General features: G+C 36.9%; 1 protein-coding gene and 1 pseudogene across 2 annotated transcripts in view; both read right to left on the bottom strand.

The window, feature by feature from the left end:
* LOC113065998 (probable G-protein coupled receptor 158) overlaps positions 1 to 15,682 on the bottom strand; it is a 99,978-nt gene extending 84,296 nt beyond the window's left edge. Inside the window, exon 1 of one of the 2 annotated variants that reach the window (XM_026237546.1) lies at positions 13,706 to 15,682. In XM_026237546.1, coding sequence (XP_026093331.1) covers positions 13,706 to 14,550 — 845 coding nt within the window. In that variant the 5' untranslated portion in view covers positions 14,551 to 15,682. The remainder of the gene's footprint in view (positions 1 to 13,705) is intronic. The other variant, XM_026237547.1, reaches the window with a different exon arrangement.
* Positions 15,683 to 17,791: 2,109 nt separating this feature from the next.
* Positions 17,792 to 22,753, bottom strand: LOC113065890 (patched domain-containing protein 3 pseudogene; annotated as a pseudogene).
* Between the last annotated feature and the right edge of the window lie 1,938 nt (positions 22,754 to 24,691).

Genomic DNA, 24,691 nt, shown 5'->3' on the forward strand with positions numbered 1-24,691 from the left:
ACCTTAAAATTTAAAGGATTTGCTGCTAAGCATTTCTGTCTAATATGTGAACTATTTATTAGCCTATTTTATTTTCTCCATGTAGCAAATGCTATATATATATATATATATATATATATATATATATATATATATATATATATATATATATATATATATATGTATATATATATATATATATATATATATATATATATATATATATATATATATATATATATGTATATATATATATATATTCACTATAATTTTTCCGGGTTGCTTGAAAACATTGTCATGAATTAGTTGTATTCCCATTTGTAAAATAGCCAACAAATTAATTGTTGTAGGCTAAGCCGATCTCATGACTTCTGCTTCTATTTGGCGTAATATTTATATGCAGAAATTGATTTTGGCATGCAATATACTGATAATTAATGGCATGGCTGGTTCAGTCAACAGAAATACTGGACACGCAGGCCTATAACAACAGCTGAAATGTTTGCGGGGCAAATCTCAGGTCAGTCTGAGCACTTATGGTATGCACAATGTGTACAGCCATACACCTGCAGGCGCCACTGATAGCAATGGACTTATTCAGTACAGCCTGACAAAAATGCTTTAATGTTTTATGGCTTCATCGTTTGGCTGAATGGAGCTTTGAATTAAAAACTCAAAGAATATAATTGACTGACTCTTTAAATGCATCTCTCTTCAGCATGCTTATTTTTGATTCACATCACAGCTGTCTGCACCAGCATTCTCACACCTGCTGTCAACGTGCCGGAACATTAAGAACAGGCTTGTGCAACATCCTAGTCTCAGTTGAGAGAAATAACATTATGAAGCACAGATGCCCATGCAATCAAAAGGCCTGTTCACACTGATATAAATATGTTTTGCTTTGAGTAATCAATATATATATATATATATATATATATATATATATATATAAATGTTCATATATTTATATATGTTCAGATGGGCTGAATAAAATGCAAATCAGGTGCCAGTTAAGAAAAAGCATAAATTAAGATACAGATACTGTGTTGTGGCTTGATTTTTCTGTTTTGTTAAGTTCTGTTATACAGTATTATACCCTGAAGTTGAATGACAAAATAACTTAAACTACATAGTTGAGTACATAGTGCATACAATAAGTGTTTAGTGTTTCATTTTGGACACTAAATTCATTAAACTGAACTGCAAATATGTGATTTCATAGAACAGTGTCTGCTTTTGCCAGTAAATGACCACCAGGGCAATATTGTTTGTTTTGCTGTCTTGATGGAACAAATCTTAGGTCTGGATCTAGGCTGAAGTGTGCTGATTGATAACCTCTGGACAAGGTTGTCGGTATGGAAATGAGCCAAATAAGTTAATGCTTCCTGAAGTGGCTGTGTAGCTTTGTAATGACATAGAAAGCCAGCAAGAGAATAACCATAAAGATCAGCGTGCCTGGCATCTACTAAACAGCCACTTCTGCCTAATTGCTTGCCTGTGCTGCATTAAAATCTACTTAAAAACAATATGTCCACTTTAAATAAATGTATCATAGCATTAGTTTTGGCAGTTAAACATTTTCAATTTGAATTTCCGAGCAAGCCAAAGTTGCACAAACATGCTGATTGCTTACCGAAACCATAACTGATGGTTTCAGATAAAAATTAGCAATATTCCAAAGTAAGTACTTGACCTGAATGCTAAAATTGCATTATTATTTTTTTACCACACTTTCTTAAACATTGAAAAATGAAAAGAATAAACATTTAAATATTTGACATATCAGCAATCATTACAAATGCCAATTCAATATATACCTTAACTGAGTAAAATGCAGTTACGTTATTTATTTATTTATTTATTTATTTTCATTTCAAAAGACATTCACTGATTAACTGGAGTCATGTGGATTATTGTCTTGTTTTTATCAGCTGTCTGAACTCTCATTCTGAGGGCACCCATTCACTGCAGTAAATCCATTTGGTGCAAGTGATGTAAAGCTAAACTTCCAGACTCCATCTTTCTCATATACTTAAGGAGAAAAATCATTAGACGCTATACTGTGATGAACGCTGTTCCTGCAGGCAATGAAGAGGAGGTGTGCCTGAGGTAACATAGATAGCTGTGTTTCTCTCTATCCGTTTCCTGTCTTTTACTCTTTCTTCCTCTCAGACAGACACAGAAGGTGCAGTCATGGAATACTCTCTGCTCACCTTAATTGAAACCTTGGCCAAGCAAGTGTGCTAATTTTAGCGGTCGTGTTCATCAAGAGTAGGAGAGCCACAACCTTCATCCAATGTCAAATAGGATCTATGGCTCTGTATTGCCATTATTAACTCACAAGACAGAAAGTGTATTGGTAACAATGCCATCATTTTGTCTTGATGATGAAAATCCTGTTGATTATTGTGATTAGTATAAATTGACTGTAACTGTGGCAGACTGTGACATTGGATTGTATTTCAGTCTTCTCTGAGAAGATGACTAGAGCTGTTGAGATTTTTTTTTTTTTCTCAACCAAGTCAGAGAAAATAGTTTTGCATTTTAACAAAATATATATATTTTGTTAAAATGCAAAACTATTTTCTCTGACTTGAGGAAATTAACTTGCTTGACTAATACATTATAGAGTAGTGCGGAACGGGTCACGGTTCGCATTAAAAATCACTAATGTGAACGCTGTCATTGGACCCTGGTGCGCACTGGGGTACCGAACCCGAGACTACCTGGAGAAGATGGTCTGAGTTTGGTTGCTCCTGAGCTGTGGCGCGGTTCGCGTGAATGTGCAAGCAACACGGACTCGGCTGCACACTTGTTCAGGAAGTAAAGTATCCTGCGCATAAGTAACACTGTCGATATAATTGTTTCCTCAACACACAAGAGAGCCGAGGTTGATTCCACACACTCCTAAAAGTCAAAATTAAAATTATTAAAATTAATTATTATACTGTGCATAATAGCACCAAAATAACAACTATGCTCAGGTGCGTTGTGTTCTCCATGCGTTTTCCATGTGCGTTAGCGATGACATAAGGTGACTGCAAACGCACCAGGGTTCGACACAACTATTGAGTGTGAAAGCAGACCAACGCTGCGGGCGGCGCCGGGAACAATCGTGCTTGAGCTCGGATCGCAGCAAACGAGCGCAGTGTAAAAGCCCTCTAAGAAGCATCAAATAGGAAAAATTTTGTTATTTACTTTTACTTTTTGTAACTTTAAAAATGTTACAAAATAGGGCTATTAACTATTTTTCTCCCAAATTGTTATCAATTTATTTAACATTATATGTATTATACATTTGTATATATTATATTTAAATTTGCACTTTTGACATCCCTGCAAATTGAAAATACATAAACATCAAATAAATAAATAAAATAGACAGACTGACAGACAGACAGATAGATGGATGGATGGATGGATGGATAGACAGACAGACAGACAGACAGACAGATAGACAGATAGACATATAGACATATAGATAGATAGATAGATAGATAGATAGATAGATAGATAGATAGATAGATAGATAGATAGATAGATAGAGAGATAGAGAGATAGATAGATAGATAGATAGATAGATAGATAGATAGATAGATAGATAGATAGAGTTGATACATTGTGTTACATTTGGTAAGGCAAATTTTAAATTGTAACAGTAACTATATGATTTGATTACAAAGATGCATTTTATGGCTTTTTATTGCTTTATTGCTTAAATGAGACACACATTTCAAACTATATTTGTAGAAAAGGTGCACTTTTATCATAATGAATCATCTACTCAGTTACACAGCTGTCATCAGTGGTTACAGTAGAATTTTCCTTTTATAATCATTATAATAATAATAATTATTATTATTTATAATTAGTATTGTTGCTGTTGGCAGAGGTTAGTTAAAAGATTTGTGTAATGTGACTGCATTGAGTGATTACGTTATAACTGTCACAACACTAATACCATGTCACACAGTGTTGATAAAGAGCCATCTGCTCTACTAATCCAAGTTAGATTTTATACCTTTGATGTCCTCAAATACCTTTTTTATTGTATAATCCTGTTTGTAGGAATGAAGCAAAATATCAGCTATCGAGCCAAATAAGATAAGACGCGTCCTCACTGAATGGCACCCAGACAATGCAGTTAATTAGATCTCCATTCCGAGGACTATTTTGGGCCCTGTATGACCAAACAGCTGATCATAGAGAACAGCAAAAAGATGATGTTGCATTCCACTTAAAGCTGGATGACAGATATTCCTACATGATATCTCCTACTTCTGGATGTTCCGTTGGAAATTCACATTCAGCATTTGTTAACGCTACACTGCCATTTCTACTTAATTTAACCCATATAAAGTAGTTTTGCTAGTATAAATGAATGTAGACACTGCCGTTCAAAAGATTGGGATCAGTAAGATTTGTAATGTTTATTTCTTTTGTTTGTTTGTTTTGTTTTTTCGTCTTTTAAGAAATCTCATCTGCTTATCAAAGAAACATTTATTTCATAAGAGATACAGAAAAAACAAACTGTAATATTGTGAAATATTATTAAATTAAAATAATAGTTTTCTTTTTTAATATACTTTAAAATATGATTTATTCATTTTCACCATCCTTACTCCAGGCTTCAGTGACACACGATCCTTCAGAATTCATTCTAATATCATGATTTTCTATGTTGGAAACCTGAGATCATTTTTCCAGGATTCTTTGATTAATAAAAATATAAAAAGAAAATCATTTATTATAATAATATTTTACAATATTACTTTTTTTTTTCTTTCTGTATTTTTGGTCAAATAAATACAGCCTTGATGAACAGAAGAACTTTACAACATTTAAAAAAAAAAAAACCTTTGAACAGCAGTGTGTTTCTCACTTAAATAAATCCAGTTAATTTAAGATGTTACAATTCATTACTTTTTTCAACAGATGCAATGAAGTTAGTGTCAGTGCAACAAAATCAAAAGTGATTGTATTTCAAATTCATTTTAACATTTAAATCAAACATTAGCATACTTTTAAAAGAGTACTTATTACAACAAAATACTTCAAAACAAAAGAGTTAAGTGTAAACTGAATACAATGTTTTACTTAATTACATTGTCAATTACAGTTTATAGAAAAAAAATATATATAGTAGTTTAAAAGCAAATAGAATTTTAGAGTACTTTACTGATCCACTTAACAGGACTAAGTTTCTTTATGGTATAACGACCACATTCACACCCTAAAAAGAGCAGCCCAAAAAATGGACCACAGCTGGAGGAAAACAAAACTAGAGGTATTTCGTATTGCTTGGTGGGAAAGTAACCTATCCTGCAGAAAAGCATTAAAAACTGCTAGATTTAATTACTTTTTATCTCTTTAAGAAGAAAACAAACATAACCCCAGGTATTTATTCAATACAGTGGCTACATTAACATAAAATAAAGCATCAACAAATGTTGACATTTCCCAACATCACAGCAGTAATGACTTTATGAACTACTTTACTTCTAAAATCAATACTATTAGAGATCAAATTCTAACCATGCAAGTGTCATCCACAGTATCACATCAGACAGTGCACTATAGATCCCCTGAGGAACAGTTCAACTTAGTCTCTACTATAGGAGAGGAAGAATTGTATAAACTTGTTAAATCATCTAAACCAGGGATAGGCAACTTCAGTCCTGGAGGGCCACTATCCTGCAGAGTTTAGCTCCAACCGTAATTAAACACACCTGAACAAGGCAATCATTGTTTTGGGGATTACTAGATAGATACAGGCAGGTGAGTTTTTATGAGGGCTGAAGCTAAACTCTGCATGATAGTGGCCCTCCAGGACCGGAATTGGCTATCCCTGATCTAAACCAACAACTTGTATGTTAGACCCTATTCCATCTAAGCTCCTAAAAGAGGTGCTTCTAGAAGTCATAGATCCTCTCCTGATTATTATTAATTCCTCATTGCCATTATGATATGTCCCCAAAACCTTCAAACTGGCTGTTATTAAGCCTCTCATCAAAAAAACACAACTTGACCCTAAAGAACTAGTTAATTATAGACCGATCTCAAATCTCCCTTTTCTGTCCAAGATAGTAAAAAAAAAGGTAGTATCCTCAAAATTATATTCCTTCTTAGAGAAAAATGGTATCTGTGAGGATTTCCAGTCAGGATTTAGACCGTATCATAGTACTGAGACTGCTCTCCTTAGTTACAAATGACCTGCTCTTATCATCTGATCATGGTTGTATCTCTCTATTAGTGATATTGGATCTAAGTGCTGCATTCACACTATTGACCACAACATTCTTTATAGTTTTTAGGCTGCATTAATTAGGCAAACCAGAACCAGGAACACTACTAGATGAGCCCCAGGTACAGATCCCCTGTAAAGACCTTGTCTCAGATGACCACCGGGACAAGACCACAAGAAACAGATGATTCTTTTGCACAATCTGACTTTGCTGCAGCCTGGAATTGAACTGCTGGTTTCGTCTGGTCAGAGGTTATCTGCCCCTCCGACTGTCTGAAGATATCGTGTTTGTTGATGGGATTGGATAATGGCAATGGGGTAAGGGCTGAAATGTGATGGCAAAAAGAGATGCCGTCACTGTGCTTGCTGACATTAAAGACTTTGATAACGGCCGACAGTACTCGATGGAATGATGCTTGTGTCAAAGCATGGATGACAAGCAGGGCCTTGAGTCAAAACTCGTCCTGTCAACCTAATGCATTTCCCCCACATTTCCCTCATTTTGTTTCCTTAAAATAGAAGAACAATATGACATTGAGATCATGCTAAAACATAATGCTTCAGTACACTTGATTTATTAAGAGGATGCTTTTAAGATCATCTGCCATTCAATAGGTATGTGCCTTGAAGCTAGCTGAGATTCTGTCGCTGCCTGAACAAATACTACAAAATACTTTTATGCTTCATCCATCTATTTCATTAAGTCCACGGCAGGATGACAGTTTGCTCTTTAGAGAGTGTGTATAGCAGTCTCCTGTTTCATTGTGCAGGTTTTGTTGGCTAATTGAATTTTATCTAACCGTCTTCCTTTCTTTTTGGACTGCATTAGCATAACAGCGCTTGTGGATGAAAAGAGGTGACGTCCGTCTGCATGCGTTTTCTTTTAAATGAGCCCCCAACCTTTTTTATACCAAACTGAAATTAAATTAAAACCGAGCAAAACAGCAAGAAACTGTGTTTACACTAATTCCATCTAACACAGGACTGGATGGATTTCTCCCAAAGGACTCGATTATTTCAGACAAGACGTCATACAGGACATCAATATTAACAGTAGCCATTTTCAGTGAATTCATATTAGCTATGTTCTGAATGGAATACCAGTTAATGCACTGTATACACTATATACTGTTTACTATTTGGAAAATGACATGCAAACTTTATATCTTATTATTTTATATTTTAAATCTAATTTTATGCATCATGCATCAAATGCATGTATCAAATCAAACTTACAAAAGTGATTTTAAAAACATAGAAAAAAAATACACAAGTAAAATGTCTAATTTAATGTTTCAAATAACTTCTGTGAAAATAAAATATCAAAATCTGAATATATAATGTTTCATTGTCATTCACTATAAAATATATATTTATGAACAAAATTAAACAACATACTCATTATGTGCTTATAAACATATATACAACTAAATGTGATCATATTAAATTGTATTATATTTTACATTATTAAAAACTGACAAATGGGTAAAAGCTAGTAGTTTGAAGGGTAGTGGCACAGATTGGTAAAGATTTAAAATTATAATTAATTCATTTTGGGGGGCTCTTTTTAATGTCATCTAATGATTCTTGTTCTAAATATGCCTGACAGGATTTTTGGTATGTAAACTATTGATACACTGAATGATATTTTAGTGGATTGGTTCTGTAAATCATGGTTAAAATGTATTATTGTTTTTTTTTTTTTTTACTCTTTTACATTGGGGGGGAGTTGTGGCCTAGTGGTTAGAGAGTTTGACTCCTAACCCTAGGGTTGTGGGTTCGAATGTCGGGCCAGCAATACCCACAATTTAGGTGCCCTTGAGCAAGGCATCGAACCCCCAACTGCTCCCCGGGCAGCCGCAGCAAAAATGGCTGCCCAATGCTCCGGGTGTGTGTGTGTGTGTGTGTGTGTGTGTGTGTGTGTGCATGCATAAATGGCTGCCCACTGCTCCGAGTGTGTGTGTGGGCAGCCGCAGCATAAATGGCTGCCCACTGCTCCGGGTGTGTGTGTGTGTGTGTGCATAAATAGCTGCCCACTGCTCCGAGTGTGTGTGTGTGTGCGTGTGTGTGTGTGTGTACTTGTTTTTCTATTCTGGTGGGGACTTAAACCTGAATACACACAGACTCATGGGGACTTGTGTCACGGGTAAACAAGCTAATAAATTATACAGAATGAAGTTTCTTGAAAATCAAAAAATGCAGAAGGTTTCCTGTGAGGGTTAGGTTTAGGTGTAGGGTTGGTGTAGGGCGATAGAAAATACGGTCTGTACAGTATAAAAACCATTACACCTATGGAGAGTCCCCACAAGGATAGCTGTGTGTGTGTGTGTGTGTGTGTGTGTATATGTCTGTCTGTGTGTGTGTGTGTGTGTGTGTGTGTGTGTGTGTGTGTGTGTGTGTGTGTGTGTGTGTGTGTGTGTGTGTCACACCATACTTGGCTGAATGTCATGTCACTTTCACGTTCACTCGGATGGATGGATGAATGAATGAATGAATACAACAGAAAACATTCTAATGTATAGAAAAATTAAAGCTGTATTAAACTTTTTTATTGTTTTGATGCTTGCAAACCCGTTTAAAACCTATACTGGAAAACAAATGTCACATGATGTTGCAGAAAAAGCGCTGTCTCTTTAAGTCCACCATGTCAGTAGTAATTGGCCTATTCCTAACTCAGGCTCCCTTGGGCTCTTGGCAGGAGCTTGTAGGGCAGAGGACCTACAGCCCATGTGGGTTATAATAGGACATTGTGGATTTGTGTATCCCCAGAGGCCCCTGGCAGATCGGACAGCCTTAATAGAGTTCACTTTTCTCTCTATCCAGCCCTCACTCACATCTGACAGAGGAAAAGATTGTAAGCTCTGGTATCTTTAGATCTATTTAATGTACACAAACAGTTATTTAAATGTGAATGAGGGGGCAAATCTTAATGTTACACCAAACTATAACATTCTAAATAATTGTGAAGTTCCAAAATTATTGTAGCGCTTTTGGGGACAGTACTCCAGCTTGCAAAATCAAGGTCTATATGGTCGCAGTTGTGGAAGGACTGAGAAATGCATTTCTAAGTTCAAAAGTAGATCTCAATACATGAAATCAGAAATGAATATATAAATACAAAGCTACATAAAATAGAGGAATCTCTGAGAGAAGGACATAGCCTTAAACCTCTGAAATCTAAGCGTATTTTTGGGGCCTGGAGAAGTTTTGTCATGCCCTGACATTTATACTTTTTTAAGTATATGGCTAAATGGCTAAATTCTAATATCACTGTAATCAGCACAAACTGGGCTATAATAATATGTGAGCAGCATGTATGTACATGATTGTGTTTTTGAGAAAAAAAATGTTTTATGCGTGGTTAGTGAAAAACTAAAAATGTTAAATCACTTGAACAAGGCAATAAAACACATAAAGAACATTGGTTTTTCAGGACTATTGAGAACTGGAGCTTATAGTCTAGAATTTTTCTTTCTAAATAATGTGAAAACCATCTTGTTTACTCACTCAGAGAAAACAATACATTGATTAAATTTTTTTAAGATACTTTTTGTTGGTAAAAGTCATATGCGAGTAGGCATCAACTATAATGAATATCATTGTGATTTACACCTGAGAAGACAAAGGCCCGCATAATGAGCTGCATAATGAGCCGTTCAGTAAGGTTTGTGTGACTGAGAGGGAGGAGTTACAAGAAAGAATGTGCGGACAAAATAAATTTATATAATTTTATGTTTGTAGTTTATTTAGAATATATTTAATTATCCCACAAATTAATTTAGTATTCACTTGCGAGTGCAGATAAACTGTTTATTAGGAACAATCAAAGTTGACTTTCGAAGCTGATTTTTTAATTTTTTTTTTATTTTTTTGCCATCATTGCTCCAGTCACACAATCCTTTAGAAATTCTGATAATCCTGACAATCTGATTTTCTACAAAAATAAAATATTGAATATTTTATAAAATAAAATATTGTTATTATTATTATTATTATTATTATTATTATTATTATTATTATTATTATTATTATTAATGTTGAAAAGAGCTGAGATTATTTTTTCAAGTTTTTGGGGGGGATAAATTGAAAGAACAACATAGTTTTTTTACATTTGTTACAGTTACATTTATTTGTTAGATTTATATTATTTATATCAAGCTTTTGAATGGTATAGTATTGTATATTGTTATTGAAACTTCATAATGTTTCACTTGATTATACATTTAGTCAGGAATTGTAGTTTAGAAAAAGTCGAACTAGTAAAACGTTATGTGGAAACTAGTACAAGTAATATATATAAAAGAGACTTACTCATGTTTATGATCTCTGCTGAATGAAGCGCTTCTTTTTTGTTTGTTTTTTTCTGAGGAAATCCACATCACATCTTTTTGGGGTGAATTATGTCTTAATCCTTTCATCGTGAAGCAAACAGTAAAAAAAAAAAAAAAAGAAAAACTTGAAGAACCAACCAGTTGTGAGGGTGTATTTAAGCTGTGTGCTTCAGTGATACATTAGAATCTGAATAGCGCGTCCAGTGCTGGGGTGTCGTCTCATTAGAAGATAATGAAGGGAGACGTGAAAAACGGACATGGCGTTGTTTTCATATGGAATGGAATTACTTTATCACAGAATATTTGTTTTCGACAGCACTTGTTTAGTTTAAAAGTAAACATGTCAGGCTTTCTATAGATATATCTCTCGTCTCTTCATTGAGTATTCACTGAGTTACAGTTCATTTTAATGACGCGTGTCTAAATAAAGATCAGCGCAGACAAAGGCTGCAGACAGCACACCTTGTTTGTTATATTTATTTTATAAATTCACAAAGTTTTGTTGTTATTATGTCTGTTCACATAAAAATGTAGACCCTTTATAGATTCGATTGATGTATATTGCTCTTATCTGTATGATCAAAACTGAAAGTGTAATTTAAGTTCATTTCGGCGTTATCACGAGAAAATGCCTCATCACGTTATACGCGTTAATCGACTTCAGAGGGTTTTAACCATGCAGACAGTTATTGTGGCTCATCAGGAGCCAAGAGGGCAAATTAATTTCAATCTTCTAGAATGGTTTGCCACTGTGTTTCATTATCTCATGAGCAATCCACATTTGATAATTAGTCATATACCAGACAACTGCTTATAATCAGCAAACTCTTTTCAAATGATTTAGGACACACAGCAGTGTGACACATTTTTACATATATCATGGATTATTACTTAATCAATATAACCTATAATATTATGTTTTTGGAGAGTTGGACAACATAACATCTTACAACTTAAACTAGCATTACCTTGTCAAAAGAAATTATATTTTAAAACATATCACTGCTTCAAGTATACTTTTCTGTTGTTTGTACCATATGGATTTTTCATTTCATTCTACCCTTTATTATGAAACCAGACCATTATGCCACATTGACTTTATGCCTCCAATATATATATATATATATATATATATATATATATATATATATATATATATATATATATATATATATATATATATAAATGTTTTAAAAATATAAATAACATGCAAGAGTTTTATTCAATTCACAGTATGTGTAAATTGCATTTTTGAATACATTAATAGATCCTGACAAAATATTGATGATCACATCATTGACACTTGGGCCAATAAGCAGACACCCAGAACAAACTATCAATACCCTAGTAACGACAGACGACCCAAGCAACCATAAAGCAACAATCTAAAAACACTCAGAACACCATATCAACCACGTATTGATATTCTGCCAACCAACCGCAAAAGCCTCACATTGTTTGGCGGTGAACACCGCTCTCACATTTTGTCTAAAAAAGTACAACTCTACTTACTAATCGTCATACATGTGCTCTACGTGTCAATAAGCTCAAGATACACCAGATAATGGAATTTGTCAAAGTGAAGAAAGACTCAACTAGAAGTAATTAACTTCACCTGCATAGCCCAAACATTTTGCTTCATAAATATACGTTTGTCCACCATGATGAGGTCTACATTTAAAAATTCCAACATGCAACATTAATCTAAAAATGTCAGATGTATGAGAGGTGCCTCTTGTTGCTGTTGTACATCTACCATTATTTATTCATTATCGTAGTGACTGAAAGGTATCCTGAGAATGAAGACTGGAGACATTGCTTTAGAGAACACCCCTTCCCTCCCCCATTGCCCCTTTATAAATATACAGTAAGTGGCAAAGAGTGGGCCTAAAGACAAGAAGATGGATCTACCTTAAAGTAATGGCCAGCAACTGTTTCGGAATTCTACACAAAGGGGAAACAAGCCATCATAAGACAAAGCCTTGGCCAAATATCGACCTGCACAGGGAGGTTACAAATTACAGCATAACTACTGAACAAACCCATAGAGACACTGGATTGCGCTGGCTTTCCTCATTTAGACAATAGACTGGAGAATTTGAAGATGGCAGATATAAACACCATTTTTTTTCCATATGCTGCAAATTGAGCTTGGTTCTTCAATTGTTACACACCACAGTCCAACTATGCAATAAATGCATTCAAATCAATAACATCAGATGATTCACCCAAAAGAAGCTATAGTTCATTATAACAGTTTATAATGAACAACCGTGGCTGTAAAACCTGAGTCTATGGTGCTGGTACCTGTGGGATTAATTAGTAAACAGGAAACTATTCCTGTCTCTGTGCTCCGGTGTTATCAGCGCCCCTTAACTCATCTTTGAACAGAGTCGAGGATCCTTGAACACAACATCTCCACCATGTTAGCCTGATCAGTCCAAACATCTCCAATGACCGTGTTTGTATATTGAGAAGTGGGCTGATTGTTTGGGGGCCAAGAGGTTTCTTGCTATGCAACCAGCATTGGTTATTTTTAGAAGCACTCTCTACACCTGCAGTGATGGTTTGCCATACTAACCAATATCATCCGAGGGATAAAATACAAACTATTTGAACAATAAGACTACTTAAAACAATTATTGCTACTGCATTAGATAATGTTGCAATTCTGTAAAAATGGATATTGTTTGGACACACTTAACTCTGCACACTGAAACATAGATTTAAACCCCTTTTTGTATTGTAAACACTATCGAAATTAGCTTGGATTAATTCTAATAATTATCTAATTTTCTTATTTAAAACAATACTAATTCCAAATAAACAGAACAGTAATCCTCATAATAACAGAGTCTGTGTGGATAATCTGCGCTGTAAATTAAAAAAATAAATAAATAAATAAATAAATAAATAAATTTAAAGTTGTAAATAAAGATTATTAGATAGTTATACAAGAAAATTCTACTTCAAAATGTCACAGTTAATTCATTGTGTTACTTGCTCTTTCTTAATAACTGTTTGTGAAATGTGGTAATTTCTGAGTAAAAAATATTTCTATAAAAAAAAATTATAAAAAAAAAAAAAATCAGTGTGCATTAATCATGTAGTACTATATTAACTGAACAATCCATGTTATCTAAATTACCTGAAGTCTGGATTTCGGTTGTGTGTAAGGCCATAGAATCCGGCAGACAGGGTCAGGAGCCATCTGGGAACGAAATTTCCATTTTTACACTCCAGATACGGAACTGACCAGTGAATCTGAGTTTTTTCGGTAATATAACTTTCTCCGTTGCGCACAGACGCGTCAAAAGAAGCAAAATCTTGACTCAGCACTCGTTTTTGGAGACGGGTCGTCTTTTTATTTTTATGCTCGTGGTACCACTCTGTATCAGCCGTTCTGATTTTTAATATATGGTGGGCAGTGCTGGATAAATCCTGGAGAATGATCTCTCCACCTGCCCGTGTGGCCTGAAGGTAAACAGGTGTCCCTTCAGGAGGGGACTCGGTGCTCAAGGTGACAACTGCTCGATGGATCTTGATGTCTCCCTCCAGGATACTCCGGACCAGAGCGTGGTACCACTCCATATCGCGTCTGGGGCTGTGATGTCTGGACTTGTTCGTTTGTAGGATCATGTTGAGGAAGTTTGTGGCGTGAAGGACCGTGTCCAGGACGCTGCGCATGGAGTGACGCGCGTCTCCGCGAGTCCTTCCCCGCAGCACCACCAGCTCATATCTCCTGGAGCAGTTGGCGTGTTTTAAGGTGGAGGAATCCCCTGTGTGCAGAAACGCAGTCACCTCACTGGGTACCTGTTCCTCAATCTTCAGCGCTAAACGCGAATGGAGTTTCCGGAGGTGCGCTTGCTGATTGTTGTTCTTATTGGAAATGGACAGCTTTGCTTTTAGGTCCCGATCATGTTCCACATATCTATAATTTGATCCTATAACAAATCCCACTTGCAAGAGTAACGATATCCGGAATATGGCCATATCCTTCAGTCCCGCTCTTTTACCTTACCAGCTTCAGATCACCAATTCTGATGCGAGAAATCACAGCTAGAATGAATCAAATCAGCACAGCATTTTCACCTGTGGAATTTTCCCGCATTTCGGATACCCGATATCTGTCCAGAAGACAATTAATGCATCGGTAATCCCTTTCCCCTCAGGTTCATTTGCGTTGTTTGTGTAAGTGATGCTGACTCGGACTTATCTCCTTGCAGGAGCGCAGCAGATGTGCAGGATCCCCGACGCTCTCCTCACAATATGATGCTGGACCATAACAGACGTGATCGAATAAGGGGGGGGGGGATCCTATTTATCGGAGGCAGGTGGTCTGCACTTCACACTTAGATGACAAACACATTCCGCCCTCTTTCGTCCACTCCATTCTTAAAGCATGAGAAGGGTATAAATAATTTGCCATAACACCAAGTGCATGTCCGATTCGCGTAGGAATCATTCATTGAATCGGTTCTTTTGAACGAAGCATTTGAAGCGATTCGCAAATCAGACTTGTTCGGTCAGATAACTTATCCAGTCCACGGCTTAGGAATCGGCTGCATTGAACTAAGCTGGTCGAAAGAACCGTTTCGGAGATATGAGTCGGACTTCTCAACACTACAAACATCCCGTCTTCTTCATCACCTTATAGGTTTGGGAAAGTGCCCTTGATTGGTGTTTGGTCATTTCTTCTGTCAGTTATTTGACAGAGGGCGTGTTTGTAGGGCTGAAGGAGCTATCCAGTGCTGAAAGGAGAAAAAACACGCATAAAAAAACTAGACATAAAATAAACATACATAAAAAAACATACCTTAAAAACTACCATAAATCACATTAAGGTTTCCGTACAAATAGAAGCTCGATATGGGCAGGAGTAGGCTAAATTTATAACAGCTCTGCTGTAAACATAGCCTACTGCATAAACATCAGCAGAGAGGAAAAAAAGGACCTTATTCTTGTTTTTCGTCTGCGCTATTTATTTATTTATTTATTTTTGGTCTATGCAGAATTAAGTATGACGGACGTTTTTCGCCGTTGTCGTGTCTCGCTGTTATTTCTAACCTCGTCTGGTTATGACGCCCTCAGCTGTTCAAAACGTGCATTAAAACCAACTTCGGCTTCATTCGGCTTCGGTTTTTAATTGTTGGTCGGTCTATGACTCGTGTCAGATGACGTCTTTGGTAGCGTTGCGTCGTGTCTCCCTGTTTTGTTCAGCGTCAAATCTGAAGGGTTTATTTATTTGATTTGATTTATTTTTCAGACGCCAGTTGAGTTAAATGGTGCTCGGAGAACCCATTCTCTCTAGATTGTCCATCATGTTGCGTTCCGTCTGTTTGTTTCTGATACAGACACAGTCACACAGAACGCGTTCTCGAGTTTTGTCTATGATTTAGTTTATTCTGGTCTGGGTAGAAATGCGTCAGACGGACGTCTTGGACTTTGGATGCGGGCACGCTTTTACTAAAAGCGTCGCGTCAAGTTTTAAAAAGTTTCAAATCGCGTCTCCGCCACGCTGTGCGCGAACGGCCCCTAACGCTGATTTAAATACAAATTTCAAGTCAATGCTGTGATACCCATCAAGCATTCATACTTGAATTGAACAAAGCACAAAACAAGCTGGACAGAGCTGTTTGCTTCGAGGAGACATCAAGTGCGCAGTACTGCTTGTCGCTAACTGAGGGAAATACTGCAGTGATGCGAACAGCACTGGATGAGTTCATGCGACTGCGTTAGGATGAATCATGGTGCAATATGAGTCATCACCGCACGAGCGCTTAATCCAGATATGTAAACAATGAGACGTTCAGTACGAAATCTAAACGCGTGCATGACTCAAGCGTCTAAATGAACTGCAACAGCACACATAGCAAACAATCGTGGTGCCATCCCTTTATTCAGGGGTACAAGGCTGGTGCTATAGAAACGAATGTCTCTAAACCATATGTTCATAAATGGAAATGTATGTGCGTTATCAATAAATCTCAATCTGACAAGATCATTTGGTATTGTTATAATATACAGATCGTATATCCAAGCATACATGCTGACTTAGCTCCAGAGTCCTGACAGGACTTATTTAAAAGGGGCTTCTTCTCACATTGGGAATCTTTACAAGGGGTATATAGATACATTACATATATAGTAGTAATTAGAAGGTTCTGAGTCAAAAGTCTGACCACATGCTTGTTTTCTGTGACCTAGTATTTTTGTTTTCAAACACCTAAAGTGGGATATTATTATCCTCCAAAACAAACTGTGCAGTATCATATTAACATAAAATGTGCAGTATCACTGGAATACAGCTCTTGAGTAATCAAGTGTTTTGTGTTTCATCATTTTAAATCTTTCTGGTCTTTAATGGGAACTTTGAGTAAATAAACTTAAAAATATAAACTACACTAAGTGTGCTATCTAGCCTTGTAACCCCTATTTAAATCACACTTTTAACAGTATTCAGTAATCTGGACATGATGCAAAATACTCAGCTTTCGCTTAGCTTTTATTTGATATGCTCTGGCTTCCGAAATTTAGCAGGAAGCAGTTTATTTGCCAGTGCATTAGAAAACCTTGTCTTTTCTTGAATTGGTTGTTTAACAAAAACTTAATTTATTACAGAAAATATAAATTATTCTGTATGTATGTTTAACTTAAATGTATATATATATATATATATATATATATATATATATATATATATATATATATATATATATATATATATATATATATATATATATATATATATATATATATATATATGCATTTATTAATTTTATATTTGTTTATTTCCACATGTACACTGTAAAAAATTGGTGTCTGTTTTGCAATAAATAAATAAATAAATAAAAAAGATTTTTATGTTCTTTAAATGTAGTAACAGGACCATAGACATTTGATGCTGAAATGGTTCTTTGTGTTTGTTTAGGGTTCAGGTAAACTATTTAATTTAAATACAAATTTAACTTTAAAATTGTAACTGGTTTCCAAACAAACTTCTTTCCTCTTCTCCACTAAGTATCAGAGACATGAAATTTATAATACATCTTGTTAGATTTTTTAAATTTAATTTAATGCAACACTATAACTCTATATTCTATTTCTGTTCTATCTATTTGTTTTCTTTTTAAAAAGACCTCTCTCATCACATCTAGAAACCTAGTTTTCCCCAAGAAAGTTATTGGGGGGGGGGGGGGGGGCTTTATGTCTAAGTCCATGCCGAGGTCCAAGTTCACGGAAGATCTGCTATAGCCTCCTGAGTCCCCTGATCCACCATGGCCTCCCAGGTCCACTGATGTGCCATGGCAACCCCAACTGCCTGCTCCGCCATGGCTTCCTGATCTGTCCTGGAGGCTCTCCTTGTCTCTGCCCTGTCCCAGATTTGCAGTGGCCTCCAGGCCTCCCAGTTTTTAAACTCCTTGTATATGAACTCCTCGTTCCTAGCTCCATGTTCCTGTAGCAGCCCTGTGACAGTATGGCAGAAGAGTACTTTGCAGCACTTTCGACCTCATTACAATAATATCATCACTCCTAAAAACTCCCCTTCAACCTCTAACTTCAGTCAATACAACCAATGTGAGGAGTTTTCAGGAGTGATTTATATTACTGCACCTAGGTCAAAGTGCTGCGAAGTGCTCTTCCGCCATACATTATAGTTATCTAGTGTTTGGTGGCTTCTAAATCTATCCGTTTGGATCCTAATGATTGAATGGTGCTAAGCCAAATGCTAGCATAGTGGCGCCACGTACTACAGTGATAGAATGCACGCACTGAGATGGGAGAGGTACATATCAAGTTGAGGGAAGAACACAGTGGAATATGGAAAAAGGGTGGTGTTTAAATGTAATGTACTTGGGTTTATGCACAAACAGACCTAGTATCAAAAAAATATATATTAAAGCTATCCCATGACTATCACTTTTTTGTGAAGGGCTCACATTCTGTCAGTTTTTTACTTTTGGCCTTCATTGTCATAATTGTTTTTACAAACAAACAAATGGACAACCTCATCCTCTGCAGAGAGAAACTGCCACTCAGTCACACCAAAATGATGAACTTAATGGCATCGAGGATAGTGAAAAGGATAATCTTCATTACACTTTCCTGTTTCTATTTTATTTTTTTTTATTTTTTTTACTTTTAAATTTTAATTAATGTTCAGTGTCAATTGTTATTTATTGTATTCTGCTAATAACGGTTGCTTGATCACTGTATTTTTTTTTATACAATTTCACGTCAATAAATAAAAGTACCTATTGAAACAACATGCTGTTGTTGTTTTTATGAAACAACTCCATAAGATATTGTACGACCAGACAGAGGTGTAAAACAAATAGTACTGTAATGAATAATATTAATAAAACTAATATTAATTATATAAATATACTAATATTAATGAAAATAAACTATCATTAAAAACACCATTAAGGATCTACGTATATAGCACATTCAAAGAATTGTTCTTTATGGAACCCTATAAAAAAGGGTTCAAGTAAAGAGTTATTTTCACAGATACTAGCCTTTTTAAAATAAAATATATATAATTGTTGCATTAATTTTTAGGCTACCAATTTTCAGTGTTGATTTAAAGTTTAATTATTGCATTAACGATCTTAAGGGACTGTTGTGTGACATGTTTTATAGAGGCAAAATTCTATGAATCATTCCTCCCCTCTGTTTCTTTGTTTATAGAGTGTCATCATATCATATGCAGGCAGGAGGCAGGAAGAAGACAGGTGAGACCAGGGGTGTCTGAGGGGTTTCAGACCCTTATAAACAACCTTACACTTTTTAATAATGAACAGTGTATACAATAATTTAGCATTGACCCATCTAGCCTTCTAAAATAAAATCTTGACAAACAGAGCCAGAGATTCACAGTTCAAATATTAGGTTTGTGTGCAAAAGCTATCTAGGAGAGTGTACTGCAGTCATATTTGCAAATAATAATTTTATAGATTAGGATATCGCAGCTCCTAAAGCAATCCTCAGTTAATTGATAATCTACAGTTTACATTGGTTATTACATGCAAAAAGTTGCAATATTTACATTATCCTAATGTCATATGACAGTATTCTTGTGCTGCTGGGGTATATTCACCTTTCATTTACACCAGTGGCCCGGGTTATTACTTTTTATTCTCTTTTATTTTTTATTTTTATTTATTCTAGATTACATTTTCTAAATTAAGTGAAGAAATTCCTTGTCGAATTTGGGTGTTAACCAAGAAAATGCATTCAGATTTACTTTATACTTCTAAAGCTTAATCTACAGCTTGATTAATTTTACTTTGTTTTTTTAAAGTGATATGACATAAGTCTGTAATTCTTAATGTCCATTTTTTATCCTTAGATTTCCCAAAGATATGCTTGAAAAATATGTTTTCTTAGCAGAGACCACTATTTTACAGCCTATAGGGTGTCAAAATCACATTATAATTGCATTATGAGGGTGCATGTAAAAACACTCATTGAGAAAACATGCCTCTTCCTACATTTTTGCAAAATTCCAAAAATATACCTATAGATACAATTCACTACTGTGTCCAACTGAAATATGAGTGAGGTAAGTTAAGTGACGTGTGGCCAAGTATGGTAACCCATACTCAGAATTTGTGCTCTGCATTTAACCCATCCAAGTGGACACACACACACAGTAGTGAACACACACCCGGAGCAGTGGGCAGCCATATGCTGCAGCGCCCAGAGAGCAGTTGGGGGATTGGTGCCTTGCTCAAGGGTCTCACCTCTGTTGTGGTATTGAGGGTGGAAGAGAACGCTGGTTATTCACTACCCCCACTATTATAGCACATGATTTGTAATGTAATACATTTCAATGTTTTTATCATACAACCATATGAATGGCTTTCTGATGTGGTAAACTTAGTCGGTAGTCCACCTGGTACAGATTCCACTTGAATTGCGGAGCGCTCAGGAATGAGTCTCATGAAATAAGTTAAAAACTTGTAGAAGCAAGCAACAATGACATGGTTTGTTCAGCAAATATATTTTATTTTTCTGTTTGTTGTTAACACTAGAATTTAGGTTTAGGGTAGGGTTTAATTTAGGTGCTGTGTTATTTTCAAACATGATAGAGCATTAATTAACCTTTCAGCACCACTCACAAGACATTTCATTTTAGAACTACGACGACACAAACAACAACCAACGTAATATATCAAATTCATGTTTCTATTTAGATTGTAGAACCGCGTTTAGCACTTTGAAAGTGTTGTGAAATGTGCATGAAGCGATGTATTATCAATTACTTTGTAATTGATGTTGCTTCAGTTTACTTAAAAAATAAACATAATATACAATATTTCAATAAAAATAATACATCTCAACCTGTGTCAATAGAAATTACTCACTTTCTCTGCCAAAGGGACCCGGTAAGAACATGCAACCTGAACATCACCGATAAACTAAAGAATACAGACTGTTTTATTTACATAAAAAGTACACTCAGTTCCTATGGAAAGTCAGGGTCATGGCACCAACCTGAAGGCATCTTATTATTTGGAATATAATATATAGGAGTACTCTGTTTTGAACTGTCCTTAGTAAAAGCATAGTTATCGTAAGCCATGCTTTTGTTTTCAATCATGATGACTTTTGGAATAACATCAGGCACAGTTGTTTTTTTCTTCCCAGCTTTGGTTGAACTGCAGGACAGTATGGTCAGAAACACAGGGATGAAGATGATGCTGTGAGCCAAACCAAAAAGCATAACAAGGAACATGATCTTAAAGAAGATCCTGAAGATGTGATTCTTAGATGCTGCCAAAATGAGCACACCTATTATTGTTGAGACATCTCCTTGAAGCACCGGATAGCCCAGAGAAAACAATGCATCAATTGCCCGCTCATTGGCAGTCATTTTTTTACTCAAATGCAAATGCTTTTTTTACACAAATGCATACGAAATATGCGCAGAGAAGTCAACAGTGAAGCCAATGCACACCACCAAGATGATCATTGAAATGGAATCTAGCTTGATGCCCCGTAAAGCCATGAAACCAGTGACACCGGTGACGACTAAGCCGATGGAGAACGTGACCCACAGGGAACAGATCGAGTTTGGGATTATAAGAAGGCAATGACCAACATGACAGCTGTGGTAAAGCCCACATTCTGAATGGTGCCGGTAACTATGAACAAATATTGGTCCAGGTAGATGAACAATGTGTGGAACACTAGAAGTTTAGCTGCACTACAGCTTTGAGCTGTGTTTCTGAGTTCACTGAACATCATTATCTCCATACTGGCATTAGAAATATCCAAAGTCTGGACAAAAAATCTTGAAGCATTGATGTTGCTTTCTGTGATATTAACATCAAGCTTAAACTCTGGATAGAGCAGGAAAAAAGAGGATAAATTCTCAATGAATATATTTTTGTTGTCTAGATTTAGGCTTTTGCTTTGACCAAATTGTAAGTAAAGGTCTAACCAAGAGAAAGATAGATTTTGATTGACAAAAGTCAAGTTGTGGAGTTTTTCCATGCAGTGGTTTAGTTCAGATCTGCTGTTCTTATTCCAGTATGGAAACTCTTCTGTCACTACAACCATAATATTTGGACCATACCTGAAGAAGAATTTCCGATCATCATCATAATAATTTACGACATATGAATCATCAGCTGCCAAGTCCCTCATATCAATGCCCTGCTGTAAATGAAGACATCCATAAATGCCTCCAGCCAAATAACCCACATACAAAAACTTTGGTCCAGGGCTTGGTCAGGAATGGACCATAATAGGATTTAAAAAAGTGTGCTATGGGCTGTTGTTTCTCAGCACCGGTTTCTTGGTCATAGTCGCCACCTACACAGCAGAGACTATATGCCAGGGATTTTCCTTTAGGAGTCTGTGTTGGGAGTTTGCAGCAGGTCAGCCAGTGTCTGTTATTCTGCTCTCTCCTGTCGTTTAGGGCTAGAACACTTCCAAAGAAGAGGATGTTATAAATGTAACAAAAAAATAATGGATGTGCTGGTATACAAGCAGAAGGCCTGAACTGAGCGACATTCACTCATGAGCCCAATGTAGAAACAAGTACATCAGTCAATGTAGTGATAGTTATAGACATGGGGGCTTCTTTGAAGGTTTCAGCCATTCTCTTCTCCACTGGATCCGTTACTTTAGTCTGCTGCCAGTTGGAAATCATAATGAACATGTCATCAACACCAATGCCTATAAGAAAAGATTACTGTTAGTAAATTAAATCTAAACGAGGGTTAAAAATATTTCAAATTAAATAATTGTTTAAGTTTTATATTAAATATTTCAAAAATATTTTTAGAACAGTTGTTTTAAATGTATACAATCATTTGCAACTAAACAACTGTTAGACGAAATGAAAAAATATATGCTAATGCCACAAGAAATGTTTTAAGAAAGGTCGTTAAGATTTGTTAGAGGGGTCATATGACATTGCTAAAAAGAACATTATTTAGTGTATTTGGTATATGCAATGGGTTTATGCGGTTTAAGGATTAAAAAAAAAAAAAAAAAACATTATTTTCCACATACTGTAGATGCCTTTCTAAAACGGGTCGATCCATGTGGAGTGGGCCTTCACCCCCAGGGGGCACGGCTCGCCTTGGGAATGGTATGCCAAGGCGATGGCATGCACTATCCAGTGGGCCAACCTCTGCTTGGAGACAGCCTTCCCCTTCTGCTGACCTCCAAAGCAGACCAGGAGCTGCTCAGGCGCTCTTACGGGACACAGCAACGCCAAGGCTGGATTTGCCTCCTCCAGGGGCAGCGCTTGCAGATTCACCACCTGGTCTCAGAAGGTAGTGGTGGGAACCTTGGGAACGTATCCCTGCCGGGGTCTCAGGACAACATGAGAGTAGGCCGGCCCAAACACAAGGCACTCTCCACTTACCGAAAATGCTTGGAGGTCCCTGACCCTTTTGATGGAAGTGCTAGCGACCAGGAGCGCTGTCTTGAGAGACAGGAATTTAAGCTCGACTGAATCCAGCGGCTCAAAAGGACCCCTCTGAAGTCCTGCCAGGACAATAGAGAGGTCCCAGGATGTAACCTTCTGGCACCCCTCAGGAACCTAACGATCAGGTCATGCCTCACCAGGGACCAGCCATCCACTGCATCGTGATGGGCTGCAATGGCAGCCACATAAACTTTCAGGGTGAAGGGTGACAGCCCATGCTCCAAACTTTGTTGCAGGAAAGAAAGCACGCCTCTTACTGGGCATGTCGCCGTGCGCAGTTCCTACATCAACCTCGGGTCGGTACCACCCTCATGCATTGATTTTAGTGCCTTGGCTTGATGTACCTGCAGGATAGCCATGGCATGCAGGGCAGAGATAAAGGGGCCGTCCACGACTTTGTCACCTTTTCATGCACCTCCGGGAAGAAAGGAACCGGGGCAGAACGAGGTTGTGAGCCACCTCCAGCCCGATACTCATGGCTGTGAGTCAGAGGTCAGTGGGGTGTGGCCCGGCAGAGAAGCTCTATCTGTAACCCTCAGATCTCCCAGAGCGCCAGCCGGTGGTTCCATGCTTGAGCCAGAGAAATCGGGACGGATGGTGACAGAGGGGTCTGCTGCACTCTCCGTGACGAGTGAGAGACGCGATTGCAGCACTGCCATGTTCATACGCCCACAATATACGCATGAATAATCCACGAGCGCAGCCAGAAGGACACGGACGAAATGAATCTTGAAAAACACGGCAATCGTCTGTGATTTGCTCTTTTAGAAACTGCTCTTTTAGCCAAAGCGCCCAGGGGAATCGCCGTCACAGGGGCACCGCTGTAATGCGCCGTCACACCGACCAGGAACAGCTCTCGACCACACAGATAAAGGCTTTGTAGAGACTAAATACATCAACTACTTGGCTCCGAAGCAAAAATCTAATGAGCGGATGCACCTGTCGCCCTATGTATACCCGTTGGCATGGGGAGTGGCTCCTTTATGTTAAATCCGCTAGCCAATTTTCATTGGCGTTTTCTCTTAAATTCAGAGATGACTGGCCTCCCAAGTGAGACCCCATATGTCCTTCAACATAACTCGTAGTGACCTACAGATAGGGAAATGTACTTACAGACTGTATGTCAGAAGCGCCAGACTGTCCTTGCAAAGTTGGAACTGCCTCACTTTATAGAAACAGACA

Source organism: Carassius auratus, chromosome 49, assembly GCF_003368295.1.
Source record: "Carassius auratus strain Wakin chromosome 49, ASM336829v1, whole genome shotgun sequence".
Classification (NCBI taxonomy): domain Eukaryota; kingdom Metazoa; phylum Chordata; class Actinopteri; order Cypriniformes; family Cyprinidae; genus Carassius; species Carassius auratus.